General features: G+C 32.0%; 1 protein-coding gene across 4 annotated transcripts in view; it reads right to left on the reverse strand.

Annotated features, from left to right (window-relative positions):
* LOC123267757 (CUB and sushi domain-containing protein 1) overlaps positions 1 to 18,526 on the reverse strand; it is a 102,234-nt gene that overhangs the window by 7,412 nt on the left and 76,296 nt on the right. For all 4 annotated transcript variants that reach the window (XM_044732590.1, XM_044732591.1, XM_044732592.1 and 1 more), the window contains exons 8-10: positions 2,087 to 2,236; positions 208 to 564; positions 10 to 128 (exon numbers count right to left, since the gene is read on the reverse strand). In XM_044732590.1, the coding sequence (XP_044588525.1) occupies positions 10 to 128; positions 208 to 564; positions 2,087 to 2,236 (626 nt within the window). The remainder of the gene's footprint in view (positions 1 to 9; positions 129 to 207; positions 565 to 2,086; positions 2,237 to 18,526) is intronic.

The following is an 18,526-nucleotide window of genomic DNA, read 5'->3' on the forward strand; positions in this document are numbered from 1 at the left end:
AACACTCACATTATCTCCAAAAAGAATAAAACCATTTTGACATGTATAAGTTGCCGTTGAACCGGCACGTTTACCTGTTTTTATCACCAACCCACCATTTATTTCTGGTGGTTCAGGACACCAATCAACTGAAAGCAACAATTATAGAAAATTGGAAAGGATAAAAAAATATTTTTTGATTTTATTTATTAAATAGAAAAAACTTACAAAGACACTTAGGTTGATGTCCACTCCAAATACCTCCATCACCACACCTTCTGCTAGTATCACCAACGAGCGTGTAATTGTCTTTACATCCATAGTCAGCGATAGCTCCGTAAGTAGTCCTTTTATTAACTAATTTAACTTCTCCATTGTCTAGTTCCGGAAGAGTTCCACAGTCGACGTATTTACAAGTGGGAGGTTTGCCACTCCAAAATCCATCAACTTCACATACACGAGATTCATTACCAATTAGCATATATCCATCTGGGCAGACATATTGAATAACTGAACCAATTGCTTTCTTTGTGCCAATAATCGTTGTGTTCTCATATTTATCAGGACTCCCACAACTCGATGGCTCTGAATAAAATAAATATTCAAATTTACTATCTATACATCACTGTTATTATAATTGTTATAAGTCTATAGAGTTTTATAATTTGTTCCGTACTAAACTAATCGAGTATACTTTTAATTGAAATAACATTTTTTACAACGTACAACGACTACTCAGACTTAAATCGAAGGTAAACTTTTAGATTAATTTTCAATCATAATATTTAGATTCAGACAAACTACTGATGAATAAATTTAAGAAAATTTTCAAGATAAAAAAAGGTAATATCATCTAATTTTAAAAAAATTGATTCCCGAATGGTGATAGGATTTTAAAAAACTACAATAAAATACTTCTGATTTAATAATATTTAATTGTTATAATTAATATTAATAAAAATCTCAGGTAGTTGGACTATGAAAATAACTATAATGATATTATATATACCAGAGACGTTTCGACTTTTATTATTATCAGACTCTAAGAAATACATAAATATCGGTAATAATTAATCTCAACAATTAATTAGAGACAGTCACTTTAGTTATTTTCATTCAACATGATTGATAAAAACAAATTCATGTTAAAAATTATATAGATATACTGATAATATTAAAAAAAAAAAAAAATGTTTTGTGAATTATCAATCAAATATTTGGTAAGTGATAAAAAAAAATGAAAAATAGTAATTTATTTAATTCCGATTATTCATAATAAATACTAATTTATTGTACATAAAGTAGGCAGGTTCTGCTTATTTAAGGAAGTCCTTTCGCTCCAGTTGAGTCAAAACAACTGTAGTAGTCAATATACGATAAATTAAAATAAAAAACCTATAAAAATTCCTAAAATTAAAAAATAAATAGTATAGGAGGTATTGATCGTTGAAATTTTGAAAATAAAAAAAAAAAAAAATAGTTAAATACAAAAATTAATTTGATTCTTTCAAATCAGCTGCTAGTAACCTGTCCGTGATTTGGCAACGCTGTATTTCGGTTGTTTACATTTTCATTTGCACAATATAACCTTAACCACGTTTAAGTTTTTGCAGTCAGTGTAAATAAATAAATTAGTTTGAATTTATTGAATGGTCTGAAGCTTGCGCGCTACGCAACATTGCCAAATGTTTTGACTTCATTTTAATGTAGGTTGCTTGAGAATTTTTTGTGATTTTATAATTTTAATTTCTCCATATATTCCACGGCAACCTATATATCTTATTGCAAAAAATGAAACCTGAATATTTCAAAAACCTTATTTTGAGTTTTTTTTTATCCCATCTAATCGGTAGTTAATACCATAATTCGAGAAAGTTGTTAAGGTCTGACTTTCTCGTAAGGCTCGGAAAAAATACTAACATTTTTAAAAATTTTTTTTTCAAAAATTTTCACGGTAAATACTAAATTAAACTTTACTAGTAGATAAATAAGGACTTTAACTATTAGATAAAAATTAATTTTATGCGTAATCTAATATTTTTTATTTAACATTGATGGCGAAAGGACCTCCTTAATATGAATTTTTAATCCTAGAATTAATACTTACTGCTTTGACAAATCCAGTGTAAATAATCCAAGTTACAACCAACATCATTCCAAAGCCAACTTCTACCGCCATCAAGTACCACACAATTTTGTTCGCCGTTATAGTTGTTAGGTTGATCTTTTCCCCATGATGGTTTTTGAACAATTTCACCTTAACAAATATTAATTACTTGATTAATTCATTATTTAGTCTACTGACTATTTTGAGTAATAAATTAACTAACTAATAGCCATTCACTTGATTATCTATATTACGCATAAAAAGTGCTCTCTCAAACGTGCCTAATACATTAAGGTGCAACTTCCGGCTTGTTACAATATAAGTAACTACTTTCACGTTTCATTAAATTTTGTGCTATACTTATGTTGTCACACGTTTTTCTTGTTTATTTTCTAATCTATTAATTCGCTAGTAAATAAATAGCGTAATAATCCATTGAAATTTTTTATGCATCTAAATTGTACAAATATGTTAATGATAAATTAATATTAATAGTAATAAGTATGCCTAGTAGTGAGCAATAATAAATCAAATGTTACAGGATTAGATGTATGATATAAAGTATGCGTTATATAATCGATATATGTGAAAGGTATATTATTAATTCTTTTTCTTTATTATAAATCTTCGAGTATAAGTTAATTGTCAGTCACCAAGGATTCTTTATAATAAGTACAATCTCTAAAGTTCGACGTACTCTATTACAAGTAATATTACCTAACGCCCAATTGTTATGACCCAATTCTCACAGCAAATGCACGAATCATCGTATCGGGATTTATGGATCTATTATGAGACATTTAATTTACTTTACGTAGGAAATTGATACTTCTTATTTTTCATTGTTAAATTTACCTATTGTTGAACACAATTTGGAATTACAGTATTGAAGAAATTTCAATTTTATGACTTGATTTTTTTTTAATAATTTTCTAAGATAGTTAAAATTTAAGCGAGTATTTTAATTTATAAATTCGAAAAAATCGATTTTATCATATTTTCGAAGTTTAGACCTTCAAGAATTCACCCCTCAGAGAATTTTTCAGAATTCGGGTTATTTTCGGATTAACAGCTAAATTTTTAATGCTCTGTCTAAGCCAGTCTAGCCGAAACGAATAGAAATAGGTGGTAGGCCGACTTTAAATGCTTTTTTCTCGAAACAAATTTTTTCAATACGGTTGGCATGTTTGTTTTTTATAATCCTAAAAATATTGTATAGAATGCAATAAATGTTTCCACAATGAAAACGATTTTTTTCTCTATTAAGAAATCGAACCCTAGTTACCTGCGTATCAATTCGATCTTCCGTCAATATAATCATCGGTAATCTATTGTTTTTCTAATTTTTACAAGAATTTCTCAGACTTAAGCTATTCATTTTAGATAACTTCGCCGTAAAAATGATAATATAATAGGAAATTAAGCTATTAAACAATAAAAGTCTTTACAAATGAGCAAGATCACGTCAACTGGACCCCCTATTTTCCACTTGATCATGAAAATTAAGTTCATGTATTTTTTTTATAAGTATATACCAAGATAAAATGATCCCCCAAACGATTTTTAAAAATTTCGATTTTAACAATAATTTGTTTTACAATGAAAACTTTAGGTACTTTTAATTAAAAAATGGATTGTAAATCAACCGTTAAAGTTGAATTAATGGGACTTGAAGGATTTGTTTTTAAAATGTTTATTTTATTTATTTATTCAAGTATTTTGAGAGATACAATCTCTGTATACATAGCTTGAGAGATATAGTTTACAAATTTAGTCTTTGGTTAAATATAAATTATATAAAATAACACATCTTATACATCAGATTGGTAAAATTAAAAAATATAGGACAATTAAGATAAGACAAACAGAATGTAACTGTAAATATTAGTTTGGAATCTATAAAATTAAAATTAACAGGATACACCATCAATTTTTTAATAAATCACCATATTCATTCTTTGTTGATAGCACAGGCACGTGTCATTGGTAGTAGTTGTTGCGAAGATTTTTTCAGGCTTTGAGGTAGGCAAACAGTGTCTTCAAGTCGGGGATTTGAGTTACTCCCAGTATTTTTCCCAACTTTTCATATGCTGAGCCAAAAGCTAAAACAGAGCTCCAAAAGACCTGGCGTATTTCATCATAGAATGGGCACTCTATAAGAAAATGTAAAATAGTTTCATTTGACCCTGTTCCACAGAATACACAGGGCTTCAGAGGTGTCAGTATGATGCGATCTTTTGCAATTGATACATGACAGGAGTATTTGCTGGCAAGTCTTAACTGTATGAATGGTTTCAATATATTCGGTGGTACACTACTTAGGAGACAAGGTAATTATTCAACCAGTGGAACAGGTAAAATGATATGGCAAGCACTGGAGCGTGTATATCTTTCTTTGTCGAGAATAGCTAAGTACTTGCGATATTTGCTCAGGATCACTGTTTTTTTCTCCTTCCAATACGTAATATCGAGATTGTCCATCAGCGACTCTTCATTTATAGTCGTTAAAATGGCTCTCAGCTGAGATACCCAGTTGACTGTTGAGAAAGAGGTACTTAGAATCAGTAAGCGGGTTAGGCATACTTTTGGTAGACAGTGATCATCAAGCTCAAGAATCTTGATGACCCATGCTAGTGCTTGCTGTAGAATGGTGGATGCTATGTGCTAAATGTTCAATTCAACTCTGACCGCGTAGTTTGGTGTACACTTAGGGAGTGCGTAGATCTTTTTGTAGAACTCCAAATGTGCTGACTCAAGTCTCTCTAAGAAGTCGGCTCTAAGGCACCAAAGGTGGGCCATGTATAACAACATACTGCGGGCCATGCTGTTTTGTATTTGTATTTTGCCTTCCCATGATTCAGCTTTCAATTTATTCAGTAGAGAAAGGACAGTACCAGTAGCCATTCTGCATTTATTGATAAAATAAGTTAGCGTGGCGTTTCCTATGATGTTTGAGCAAATAACTACACCCAAGTAGGTGTACGGCTTAACCATTTCAATTATTCTTCCATTATATAAAAAGGCTGGGCATCTTCTACGGCATCTACCATTGGCGCTGACTGAGTATTTTCGTTTTATCAATATTGACCGTCATACCGCATTCTAGACAGTATTGCTCCAGGATTTTTAGGCCACGTTGCATTTCTCTCTCTGTTCTTATTAGCATGGCTATATCGTCGGCGAATAGTAGAAAGAGTATCGAACGTGCTCCCATGCTGAATCCCTCGAGATTTCTTTCTTCGAAGTAAGATGTTATGTCCGAAAGATAGAGTATAAACAGCAGCGGACTGAGAACTTCGCCCTGTAGCACTCCCATTGTAAGCTCGATTGGTGATGAAAGCTCCCCATTGCTCCTCACATGCATCCTTGCTTTATCATATAGTAATTTTAGGATTCTTATGACTTTGGTACTTAGACCTAATTGGGTCAACTTGAGCCAGAGTTTGTTGTGCGGTACTGTATCAAAAGCCCTTTTAAAATCTATAAATAGAACATAGGCTGACGAGTTTTCAAATCTTAGCTGAGATTGTAGCAAGGCAGTTAAACAGAAGATATTGTCGGCACAACTTTTGCCTGGCTGGAACCCGGCTTGTTCCTCTGGTATGATTTTCTTCGTTTCGGCCCACGTCCTTATTCTGTTACACAATATTTGGGTAAATATTTTTGCTACGCAGTTCACCAGTGCAATGCTACGATAGTTTTCAGGGTCTCCACGATCTCCTTTTTTGTACAATATTACTGTAGTGATGTCCGCCCAGTTGCTGGGAATGTCTTCTGTACATAGAATTCTGTTATAAAATGCTAGTAAGAATAAGAGCCAGTTGTCAGGCACATTTTTGTAGAATTCATTTCCAATCCCATCACCTCCAGGAGACTTGCTTGATTTGCATTTCTTCAGACTGTTAAGTAATTCTTCCATTGTTATTTCTGCGTCTAGTGTTGGGTGCGTTGAGATGGGTAGATCAGGTTCATCACAGACTCGTGTGGGATGAATCGAATTAAGGAAAGTTTCCCAGGATTCCAATGGGACTATTGTAGGTTTATGGTACACCCTGCGAGCCAAGTTAACAGCACTCCAGAACTCCTTGGTATTTCTTGTATTCGCCAACTTCATTTGGATAGTGCTGTTGTATTCTGCTTTTTTCAAGCTGATTTGCGAGTAGTAGTATTTTTTAAACTGCAAGTAGTTCTGCCATAGTCTATCAGACCCACCAGCGGCTTTACACTGACGAAGAAGACACTTTAATGTTCGTTTAAGTCCCCAGCAGTTGTGATCAAACCAGGGTTTCCTAGACGATTTGGAATGACCTTTTGCTCTCAACATGCCTGAACTCTTGGCAGCTTCCATGATGGCTTTTTGTAGTTGCAGATTAAAATCTTCTACCGGGGCCTTTTCAACATCAATTGCTATCAGCTCTGACCAGGTGAGATTATGACGATACTCATCAATTTTATTTTTACTCCACCTCAGCACGTTGATACGAGGCGATTCATCCGATGTGGTTTCAGTACTTGTGCATAGACTAGCCACTACTGGAAAATGGTCTGATTTCGAAGTTAAATCTTCTATCCACATGTCGTCTATGAGGTGTAAGCCCGCAATATTCGCCCAGATAAAATCGATGACACTGCGCCCCGTGGGGCTACTAAACGTAAAGCTGCCCTGGTGGTCACTTGGTGATCTTCCATTCAAAAGAACGAATCCATTTGCTTGCATAAATTGTAGTATAGCAGAACCATTTTTATTTGACTTTAGGTCACAAGAGGCTCGGCTGCTTGAGAGACATGTGTTCTCCACGACTTCTTCATCCAGTTGACCGCCCAGACCTACTCTAGCATTGAAGTCACCTCCAATTAGGAATATATCCAGGGGGTGCTTTTGCCATATGTCCATGAGAGTAACCTGGAGTTGATCGAGTATTTCGTCTAAAATCGCATTGGGTTTAAAATATATCAAAGCAATGACTATAGTAAGGTTACCAATTTAAGACTTACTGATTATCCAACTCTCATTTTTGGCTAAGGACACCGTGCGTTGGTCTTTGTAGAGAGTGACAAGTCCTCCACTCGGCCGACCCTGCACCGAGGGTTTAGGAGCTGGGACAAATGTGCTGAGCCACGAGTCCTGTGGAGGTGGATAGAAATCTTTTACTAGCCAAGTTTCTGTGATTCCAATATATTTAGCATTATTGTCTAGAAGAATATCTTTAATATTATTATAGCCATGTGAGTTCCAAAACATTATCTTGGTGGTAGAGGGTGACATGATGTGGTGGTCCTGTTTGAAAATTAGTTTTTTGAGAGCGGGTTATCTTTTGGTTTATTGGACTCCTCTGTTGGGACCCTAGGGGGCCCTACATTGGAGTGTGAATCATTAGCAGTCCTCGTCGCATCCTCGGAAACCAGAACATCCAGGTATGAATCCCATTTCATGGCTGTGTTGTTGACAATTAATTTTAGATGGCCATATTTAACCTTGTGACCCTCCTCCTTAAGGCGTTTTCCTTCGTCTTTTAGCTTTTTCGTAATTTTACTTTCTAAGGGGGAGAGGTCATGATTTATATATATCGGAACTTGGAGTTTCTTTTTTGTCTTCATCACTTGGTGTTTGACATCACTGTCTTTCAACACAGCCTTGATCCTGTCTGTTAATTTGCCTAGGAGTGAAGCTTCTGTAACGATGTTCTCCAGGTTAAAGTGCTCGCGGAAAAAGGTAGAGACCACGTTCAAAACATTATTGGCATTGCATGTTAGTCCTTTTATGATCACATTGTTCTTACGTAGTTTTTTTTCCAGAGCATCAAGACTGGACTCCACCAGGCGCTTTTCCAATTCCTGGGCTCTGACTGAGTTGGTGCCTGTCGGTCCGGCGCCCTCCGAGGTAATCATTGAGGCTTCAAGATTTAATACTCTGCTTGAAATGCCAGTTAGCTCCTTCCTCAAGTCTTCATTCTTTTTTTCAAGTTGTTTTCACTGCTAGAAGCTTTTTACTATTCAACTGACTGGTTTCCGAGATTTTATCCATGACCTCTTTTTTGAGGTCTGCCATCGCTGCCTGATCTAAACTTCTCCATTCCACCATTCTTTTGTACAAGTCTCTGACTGACTCAACGTCATCCTGATTGTCTGCTTCCGTATTCATGGTGGCTGTGTGAGTAGGAGACATAGAAGACTCCGACAGGGAACGTTGGACCTTATTGGGAGGAGAAACTTTGTTGGATGATGCTAAATCAGGCAAATGTTCGTCCCTAGGTCTTTTTGAGTTTTTTCTTTTGAAGAAGTCAGGTATATGGCCTTGATTACGGGATGTATTTGCTGGTGAAAGTAGCAGAGCATTTGGCGTTCGCCCTTTTTTAGTTAAAGTATCACTGCTGTGTAGATTTCCCGCTACTATCTGATTCCCCCCTAGTGAACTGAGTGGGCACTCGTTGAGATTAAATTCCGCTCCGTGCGTATTATCTATCTCTTCAATATCGACTGCTGAGTTTGGCATAATAGAGTTTATATCTAACCTCCAAGGCCACGAGTCACCCGAGGAATTAAAGAAATACCGTTCCAGTTATGATTAAAGAACTAAACTTATATAATCACTACAATCATAATTTTTAACTTCCCGCTAAGAAAATCGAAGATTTTCAAAAATCGGGAAGTTATTGTTTTCACCCCGTTTTGCAAAAATCGAGTTTTCATCAGATCTCGACGTTTGAAGGTCACAAGAAGCTTCCCTGACTATCCCCGCGAGGTTGTCACGGTGTCTGTATGTGTGTGTGTGTGTGTGTGTGTGTGTGCTTTTTTTTTTTTTTTTTTTTTTTTCCTCTTTAGGGGGGGGGGGAATCCTTTTTACGGATTCCAGGCGTAGCTGTTTGGCCTGGATATGTGGCGACTCGACGCAGCGTCATACTAAAACTCGACGCTGACGCCCCTACCCACTAAACCCTAAAACCTCTTTCTCTTCTATCTTCTGATCCCCCATGGTACCGCCGTAAGGCATTTCTTCGCGGGGGGAGGAATTAGCTGCCGCTCTTCCTTCTGGTGGCTAAGATGTGTGTGTGTGTGTGTGTGTGTGTGTGTGTGTGTGTGTGTGTGTGAACCGCTTATAACTTTTGAACGGCTTGACCGATTTCATCGCAGTTGGTGCCATTCGAAAGGGCTTGACCAAACTTAGATTTTGAAAACTATTTGGACCGATTCAGATCAATAGATTTTGAGAAATCTTCAAAAAACTGAAAAAAAATTTTTTTTCAAATGTGGTTTTTTGGAATAACTTTTAAACGGCTTGATGGTTCAATTCCAAAAACTAATCAGCTCTTAACCTCAAAAAACCACGTCGATCGCCATCAGTCCGGTCAAAATCGGTTGATTCGTTCGAGAGATATCATGAACGAAAGAAAACCGAAAAAAGTGTTTTTTCGGAATAACTCCGAAATTCCTAGCGCGATCAATTCAAAATTTAAGATTCTTTGTGAGGCTTGAAAAACTGCGTCGAATGCTTCTAACCGCGTAAAAATCGGTTTATTCATTCAAAAGTTATTGCGGTTTAAAAATTCAAGAAATAGTGTCTTATCAAATCTCTATCAGACTTTTGAGCTCGAAGTGCTTTAAAGCATAGAAAAGCAATCTCTTTGAGCTCGGAGAGCTCAAAATAACCCATAAATTGTATTTTTGAGCTCGAAGAGCTCAAAAACGTCATTGGTGCAATTTTAAGCGCCTAAGTATGGGATTAGCGGGAAGTTGCAGGGATGGCCTTCAGGGTCAACCGTTTTCCTAATTTTTTTGTTAATTACTTGGTCTGTACTACACCACAAAACACCATAAATTACACCAGTTATTTTCCAAAAAGGCTAGGATCTAAAAGGTAACCAAGCGGACAGTTCAGCTCCCTCACTAGATCTCCTTAAAATGTTTATATTTTAATAAAATATTAATAACTAAAAATTATTTGTATATTTTCATATTATTAATTACCCTGATTAAAAAAAGGAATTTGATAGAATTCAAAAGAATTAAAATGTTAATACTTTCGAATTCTGCTGAATACTGCAAATCCTGTTTCAAAAATCACGATTAATCATATTAAATATTTTTTAATACTAAAATAATCGAAAGGAGTAGTAGAATAAAACAGAATTAAACTAGTATTTAAAATTTTTAATTCTGTTAAATACTTATTAATTCTAAAATAATATCTAAATTCGAATATTTTTTCAGAATATAAAAGAGTTCAACTAGTATTTGAAATTAATTATTCTACTAAATACTATTTAATCCTAAAATGATGCCTTCATTTTATTATCTTTTTAGAATATGAAAAAATTCAACTAGCATATGAAATTTATAATTCTACTGAATACTTTTTAATCCTAAAATAATGTATTAATTTGATTGTTTTTTTAGAATTTAAAAGGATTCAACTAGTATTTAAAATTTCTGTTTCTATTGAATACTTTTTAATCCTGAAATAATGTATTCATTTGATTATCTTTCTAGGATATGAAAGAATTCAACCAGTATTTAAAATTTCTGATTCTACTAAATACTTTTCAATCCTGAAATAATGACTTCATTTTATTATCTTTTTAAGATATAAAAGAATTGACCAGTATTTAAAATTTCTGATTCCATTGAATGCTTTTTAATCCTGAAATAATGTATTAATTTGATTGTTTTTTTAGAATTTAAAAGGATTCAACTAGTATTTAAAATTTCTGTTTCTATTGAATACTTTTTAATCCTGAAATAATGTATTCGTTTGATTATCTTTCTAGGATATGAAAGAATTCAACCAGTATTTAAAATTTCTGATTCTACTAAATACTTTTCAATCCTGAAATAATGACTTCATTTTATTATCTTTTTAAGATATAAAAGAATTGACCAGTATTTAAAATTTCTGATTCCATTGAATGCTTTTTAATCCTGAAATAATCTCTTCATTTTATTATTTTTTTGGGATATTAAAGAATTCAACCAGTATTTAAAATTTCTGATTCTACTAAATACTTTTTAATCCTGAAATAATGACTTCATTTTATTATCTTTTTAAGATATAAAAGAATTCAACCAGTATTTAAAATTTCTGATTCCATTGAATACTTTTTAATCCTAAAATAATGTCTATATTTTATTATCTTTTTAGGATATGAAAGAATTTAACCAGTATTTGAAATTTCGGTTTCTACTGAATACTTTTTAACTTCCCGCTAAGAAAATTAGAAATTTCCAAAAGTTGGAAAGTTATTGGTTTTACTCCGTATTTCAAAAATCGAGTTTTTAGAGGATGTTAACGTTTTGATGTCCTAGGAAGCTTCCCCGAATGTTTTCGCGACAATGTCTGTATGTCTGGCTGTGTGTGTATGTGTGTATGTGTGTGTGTGGCCTCTTATATTTTCTGAACGGTTTGACCGATTTCATCGCGGTTGGCACCATTCGAAAGAGCTTGGCCAAACTTAGATTTTGAATATAGTTTGGGCCGATTTAAACTGGTGGATTTTGAAAAATCTCAAAAAAACTACAAAAAAAAATTTTTTTAAATGTGGTTTTTTTAGAATAATTTCTAAACGGCTTTACTGATCGATTCCAAAATCTAATCAGCTTTTAACATCAAAAAACCAAGTTGATTACCGCTAGCTCAGTTAAAATCAATTGATTCGTTTGTGAGTTTTCGTTGTCAAAAGAAAGCCAAAAAAAATTTTTTTTTTTGGAAATTATAAGAGAATCCAACTGCACAGAAAGAAATAACATTTTGACTCAACATAGTCCATCGACTAAGGAGGGAAGCCCGTGTACATTTTATGTCCATGGAAAAACCCAACGAATTCTTATGTATTTTGGGTCAAGAATTACGAATATCGTATTCAATTTGTTGACAAATGATGCAAACAATTGTTAATAACAATTTAATTGTTTAAATCGTGATAACTCGAGAACCGTAAGTTTGAGGGGGAAGTTTATTTAAAAAAAAAAACTCAAATGAAAAACCAACAAAGATGTAATTATCAATTTTTTTATTAAATAAATATTTTCGGAGATAACACGAAGAACACCAAATGGCGGTCGGACCTTTCTGTCACGCGCATGCATCCCGCGGACACTATCGAGAAACGACAAGCAACAAAAAAAACAGACGAAAAAAAATTAGATGATCGGTGTCCAGCAAAAAATAAAAGATAAACGCGATGTGTACCTTAAATATACACATTCTAGAGTGTCAGAAAATCAATAAGACTTTAACCCACCCCATGGACACGAAGAAGCAGGCCCATAACTGATTATTTTCAGCTAATTTTACATTATTTTCAAATTTAAAAATTTATTTCTCAGTGTCCACTAGAGATTAAGAAAAAAAAACTCATGAAAATCATAGAATAGACTCCACAAAAGATTTCCAGATCAATAATTGATCGATCAACCCTATGGACACCGAGTAACAGCCCCATAAAAAGCGTTTTTTAAGTAAATTGGCAGAAAATTGACGATTAAAAATTTATTCCTCGGTGTCCAAGGGGTTGATCGATCGATTCTTGGTCTCGAAATCTTCTATAGAGTCTACTCTATGATTTTCATGAGTTTTTTTTCTTAATCTCCCGTGGAAACCGAGGAATAAATTGTTAATAGTCAATTTTCTATCAATTTATTAAAAAAATGCCTTTTATGAGGCTGGACTTGATGTCCATGGGGTTAATCGATCGATTTTGGGTCTGAAAATCTTCTGTAGGGTGTACTCTATGATTCCCATAAGTTTTCTTTCTTAATCTCTCGTGGACATCGAGGAATAAATTTTTAACAGTCAATTTTCTGTCAATTTACTCAAAAATCGCCTTTTATGGGGCTGTTACTCGGTGTCCATGAGGTTGATCGATCAATTATGGGTCTGGAAATCTTCTGTAGGGTATACTCTATGATTTCTATGAGTTTTCTTCCTTATTATTGTATCTATAATGGAAAATGGAATATTTAATAGTGATAAAAAACCATGATTATTTAGAAGTTGGAATAAATTATTTCCTATGCATACTACCCACAAAGAAGTCTGAATTTTTTCCGATTTTTGACCTGCTGTATCTCAGTGAAAAATGATTGTTTTGCAAATCTAAAAAGATGCATTTTAAAGCTGTAAAACTTCATAATTATAGTTTATAGATTTTCTGACAAAAAATTTTAGCTAAAAATGGCATGAAGGAGAACTTTTTCAAAATTTTTAATTCCTTTTTTTTCGTCTCAGAGGCTTAGAAAACTTTCTTCGTTTCTTGACTTGACAGGTCCTCAAAGAAAATTCATTCCAGCTTCCGAAAATGTCTTCTAATTTGCTGTGCAACCATTGGTAGCTGAAATATTAATAATTGAAGACTGATGGGCTTTTGCAAAAGTATTGCTTTCATGAAAGTAATATAATTTTCTTTAATTATGTTTTATGAATTTTCATGAATTTAGGAAAAATTTGTCAACTTTAAGTGGCATTTTGCGTTTAATTGGACAATCTAAACATTTTTGTTTTCAACTTTCTGAATTTATGACGTTAATATGACATCGTTATGACGTTCTTATGACCAATGAAAGATTAATTTATGGAAATTCTGAAAATTTATCAAATATAGAAAAAATTTATCAATTTCCATGCAATCTCATCACAAATCTTAATGAAACTTGAGAAAAACGTATAAACTTAATCCTTTCTAACTCTTAAATTTATATAGATTTAAATAAGCGTTTTAATATCAATCGTGGTGGTTTTCTGAAGCAGAAAAAAATTATAAAAACAGCCATATATAAAAAAGTTCCAAAAAAAATTTTCTTTTATTTATTATAATTAATTTTAATATCATACGGTACGGTAATTATCGCCACTACTTGATTTGTCAATTAAAAAATTGATATATCTTTTAAACTATCAGAGATACGATAAAGGACATTCAGGTCTTTTTTATAGAGAATGAATTTTTCTTTCAGATGGATCTAAGATCAAGTTCGTATCTATTGTTTATTAGCTATTACATGCATTTGTTTATAAAAATTACAATTACGTCATCGATGGTGGATTTCTCTTACATAAAGTTACTTGGCGTAAGGATGGAACATTTCAAAAAGTCTTTGAGGATTATTCAGCATACGTTTGCAATCATTACTCTGCGAATGCTACAATTGTTTTTGATGGTTATAACATCGACAACTTTGGGGTCAAATCTTATGAGCGCTACAGACGAGTACGAAATAAAATTTCTCCAGAGGTAAAGTTTACTGAAGATATGCCAATTCCGCGAAATAAAGACTTCTTCCTTTCAAATCTAAAAAATAAGTCGAGATTTGTTGAGTATCTAATTAATTATTTACAACAAAAAGATAGCTTCACTGTTTCCCAAGCAATTGAAGATGCGGATGTATTGATAGTACATACAGCAATAGAACTAACACAGAAGTTCGATAAAAAAGTTATCGTGGTAGGCACAGATGTGGATTTGGCTGCAATGATTATCGATTTAGCACCTAGTGACAAATATATAGCTATGTGGAAGCCAAAGATTTTAAAAACACCAGATGTAATTTACGAAGCTGATAAAAACGCTAAATTTAAGAATTTGTTACTATTTAGCCATGCTTTCACCGGGTGTGATACAGTAAGTTCCATCTTTAGAAAAGGTAAACACAGCTTACTGGAATGCATCCAGAAAGACCCAATTTTGAAACAGGAAGTAGAAAAGTTTTATAACTCTCAATCGTCAGTCTACCGATTAGAACCACAGAACCTTTGGCACCAATAGATTTACTGAAACTGGTACACTGCAGCTGCTCAACTTCAAATTGCAGCAAAAATTGTAGTTGCAAAAAAGCTGGGATGAAGTGTACTAGAGCATGTAAAGAATGTAAAGGGGAGAGCTGTTCAAATGCTACTGACCTGGTTCAACTTACTGAAAACGCCAACGAAGATGAAGAAGATGATGATGATGATTTTGATTATATTTCGGAAAAAGAGTTAGAAAAGCGAAATACAAAACGATTAGCTTACGAGAAATTCAAACGATCGATCTATGGATTAGATGATACTGATTCAGAAGAAGAAGAAGAAGAAGAAGAAGGAGAAAAGGAAGAAGAAGATCAAATAGAAGAGGATAATGCAGTTGAAGAAACGGTGGAAGTCTCTCGGACTTCTAACGTTGATGAGCCAAGTACTTCACGAATTTCTCCTTTTAAAAAAAAAAGGAAAAGTCAAATATAAAATAAAAACCGTAAAAACTATTTGCAATACTGTAAAGGATAAAAATAAAGATAATAAATGTAATCGAACAAATTTTATTATTATTCAACCACCTTAATTCATTATTATAAAAAATCTTATATACTTTAACCGAAAAAAAGTTATTTTTAAATAGATTAATAAAATAGTATAAAATAAAAACAAGAAATTTGGGATGAAAATTACAATAAATAAGTAGAATCTCGATGAAAAGTCTATTAAACTGTTTAGGAAATCACGGGAACAATTTTAAATAATATACACAAAAAGAATTTTGATTTTTACATAATAAAATAGAATACATTTATGTTCAACGGAGCTCCAGTCAAATGAACACCAAACACAGTAAGTATATTGTTTAAACAATTAGCAATAAAAGTATGATTAACAATTAATATGTTAGAAAATTAATCCCTTAACAAAATTGTTTGAAGGTTTTTGCTGTATCTGCATAATTTAACAAGTTAAAGATCACAAAAGATACGAAAAAGTCAAAAAATACAGAATATTTATAAACAGACGCATGTAATAGCTAATAAACAATAGATACGAACTTGATCTTAGATCCATCTGAAAGAAAAATACATTCACTATAAAAACGAACTGAATGTCCTTTATCGTATCTCTGATAGTTTGAAAGATATATCAATTTTTTAATTGACAAATCAAGTAGTGGCGATAATTACCGTACCGTATGATATTAAAATTAATTATAATAAATAAAAGAAAATTTTTTGGAACTTTTTATATATGGCTGTTTTATAATTTTTTCTGCTTCAGAAAAAAATATAACGTTGGTCAATATTTGTTTATAACAAATTGTTAAACTAATAAACAATTAAATAATTAATAAAAAATTTTTTTTTGCCAAACTATTTAAAAGTATAAATTATGATTTTTAAAAGCAAAATTTTTCTTAACTAATTGTTTAAACAATCGAAATATGAAAAAATCGTTTTTAAACAATTAAAAATTAAAATTAAGAAAAATTTTTTTTTTTAAAAATCATAATTTTTTGTGGACAACCAAATAGCAAAAAAAAATTTTTCAAAAATATTGAATTTCTCTATTTGTTTAAAACAATTTTATAAACAAATTACGTAAAAAATTCATAACCTATATTAATTACTGCCATTGCTTAATGTGAAAACAGGCATAGCTAAATATTAGTTGAAAAAATTTTTATCAACTTTTTGAGATTTTTAATTTTTCAATAGTTATAAAAATCATAATTAACAAATTAATAAACTTTAATGAAAATTTATCGCAGGATCTTATAAAGTATATATATCAAAAGGGCTCCACGAAGTTTAAAATTTATAGGCCAATTATTTATACCTTTTATCCCATTGTTTATGCCAACGGAGATTGGGAAAAAATTTGTTAGTTAACAATTAGATAACTTTTTCAAAAATGGTGATTAAACTTTTTTTTCTTCGCGGCTCGATTCTTTCAAGTGTTAAGAAGATACTAGAATTTTTTCAAATTTTTAAAATCACATTTTATGTTATAAAAAAATTATTTTTATTGCTGAGCTCTTTTTAGCGGCGGAGCGCGCATGCCGTAACAGCCGCGCGGAGCCCTATTTTCAACGTCAAATTAAAATTATAAATAATGGAGATAGAGTTCCGGGAGTACGGACTTTTTTCTTGGAAATTTTCTCCTCTTTAACGGGCTTTTTTCAAAATTGCTTAAATATTAATATTTTTCGAGTTATCTTATTTTGTTAATAACAATTGCAATTTTTTACCTGCACCAAAATCCTTCAAAAACATTTTTCTAGAGGTGATTCCGAATCGAATGAGCCATCGCTCATATTTTTAGGACCTTTATCTCTATTTTTCACGTTTTTGAACTTGTTGACTAGACTATATGACTTACATCTTACGTAAATCATGACGTAGCATGACGTCATTCTGACGTCAGTTTGACATAATTGTGTTCACTGGGAATCACTGAATAGTATTTAAAATTTTGAGTAGCCTTATATCATTATGAATCATATTTTTAGAATTTAAAAGTATTCAGTAGTATTCAAGGTTTTTAATCATCTTAAATCTTAATTAATTATATTTTGAGGATTTACAAGCATTTGACAGTATATAACAGTTTAAATCCTTTCAAATCCTGTCAAATCATATTTTTAGAATTAAATAGTATTTAACAGAATTAAAAAATTTGAATCATGTTGAATCCTTTTGAATCATATTTTCAGGATTGGATAGCATTCATGAGGATATAAATTTTTTTAATTCTATCAAATTCTTTTTTTTAATCAGGGTAACTTTTAAGTTAACAAATGAAAATTTCACTGACTTCTCGGTGAAAAAATGAAGTTTTTTTTTATCGGTTACATGCGTTATTTATTAAAGTTTAAGATTTCAGAAAAAAATTTCACTGCTCGCAATATGTTTAAATAATATAAATTTATTTATCACAGCGCGCCGAGTGTCAGGCGCTGTCAGAATACCGCGCCGTCGAACGTCAGACTATGTTACAGTTTCCATTAATTATAATTAAAAATAACAATTAAAAATATAATTATCAAACAAATTTTATTATTATTATGATCAATATTATGACTAATAAAATAAGAAAATTCTCTATTACTAAAGAAAAATAGAAAAACGAACTAGTAATAAATATTAAGTTTTGTAGACATTTGTTAACTTTATTTTATTTTTTTTTAAACTTGGTTAATAAAAACTTTTTATCTTTCGACACATTATTATATATATATATATATATATATATATATATATAGCTATATATATATATATATATATATATATATATATATACAGGGTGTCCCAGAAGTAACGGACGCCATTGTAGCATCTGATGAAAAAAATAATTCTGAGACGAAAAGTCCTTAGCAATTTTTTAATTAACCTCATAGATAATCAATTATTAATTAAAAATAACGTCTCTTTATTTGTTAGAGAAAGAGCGCCAGTGTCCAGTAAAGTGCGTGCCAAACAAAGACACAACTAACTGTATGACTAACTAGCTTCTATAGCTAACGTAGTCACACATATTTACTTACACATTCACACGTGCAATCGTCTTCGTTTTGAACGCACTTGACTGGATACTAGTGTTCTCTCTCTAACACATAAAAGGACGTTATTTTAATTAATAATTAGTTATCTATGCGTCTGATTGAAAAATAGCTAAGGACTTTTGGTCTCAGAACTATTTTGTTTATCAGA

The sequence above is a fragment of the Cotesia glomerata genome, linkage group LG6, assembly GCF_020080835.1.
Source record: "Cotesia glomerata isolate CgM1 linkage group LG6, MPM_Cglom_v2.3, whole genome shotgun sequence".
In the NCBI taxonomy this organism is placed as follows: domain Eukaryota; kingdom Metazoa; phylum Arthropoda; class Insecta; order Hymenoptera; family Braconidae; genus Cotesia; species Cotesia glomerata.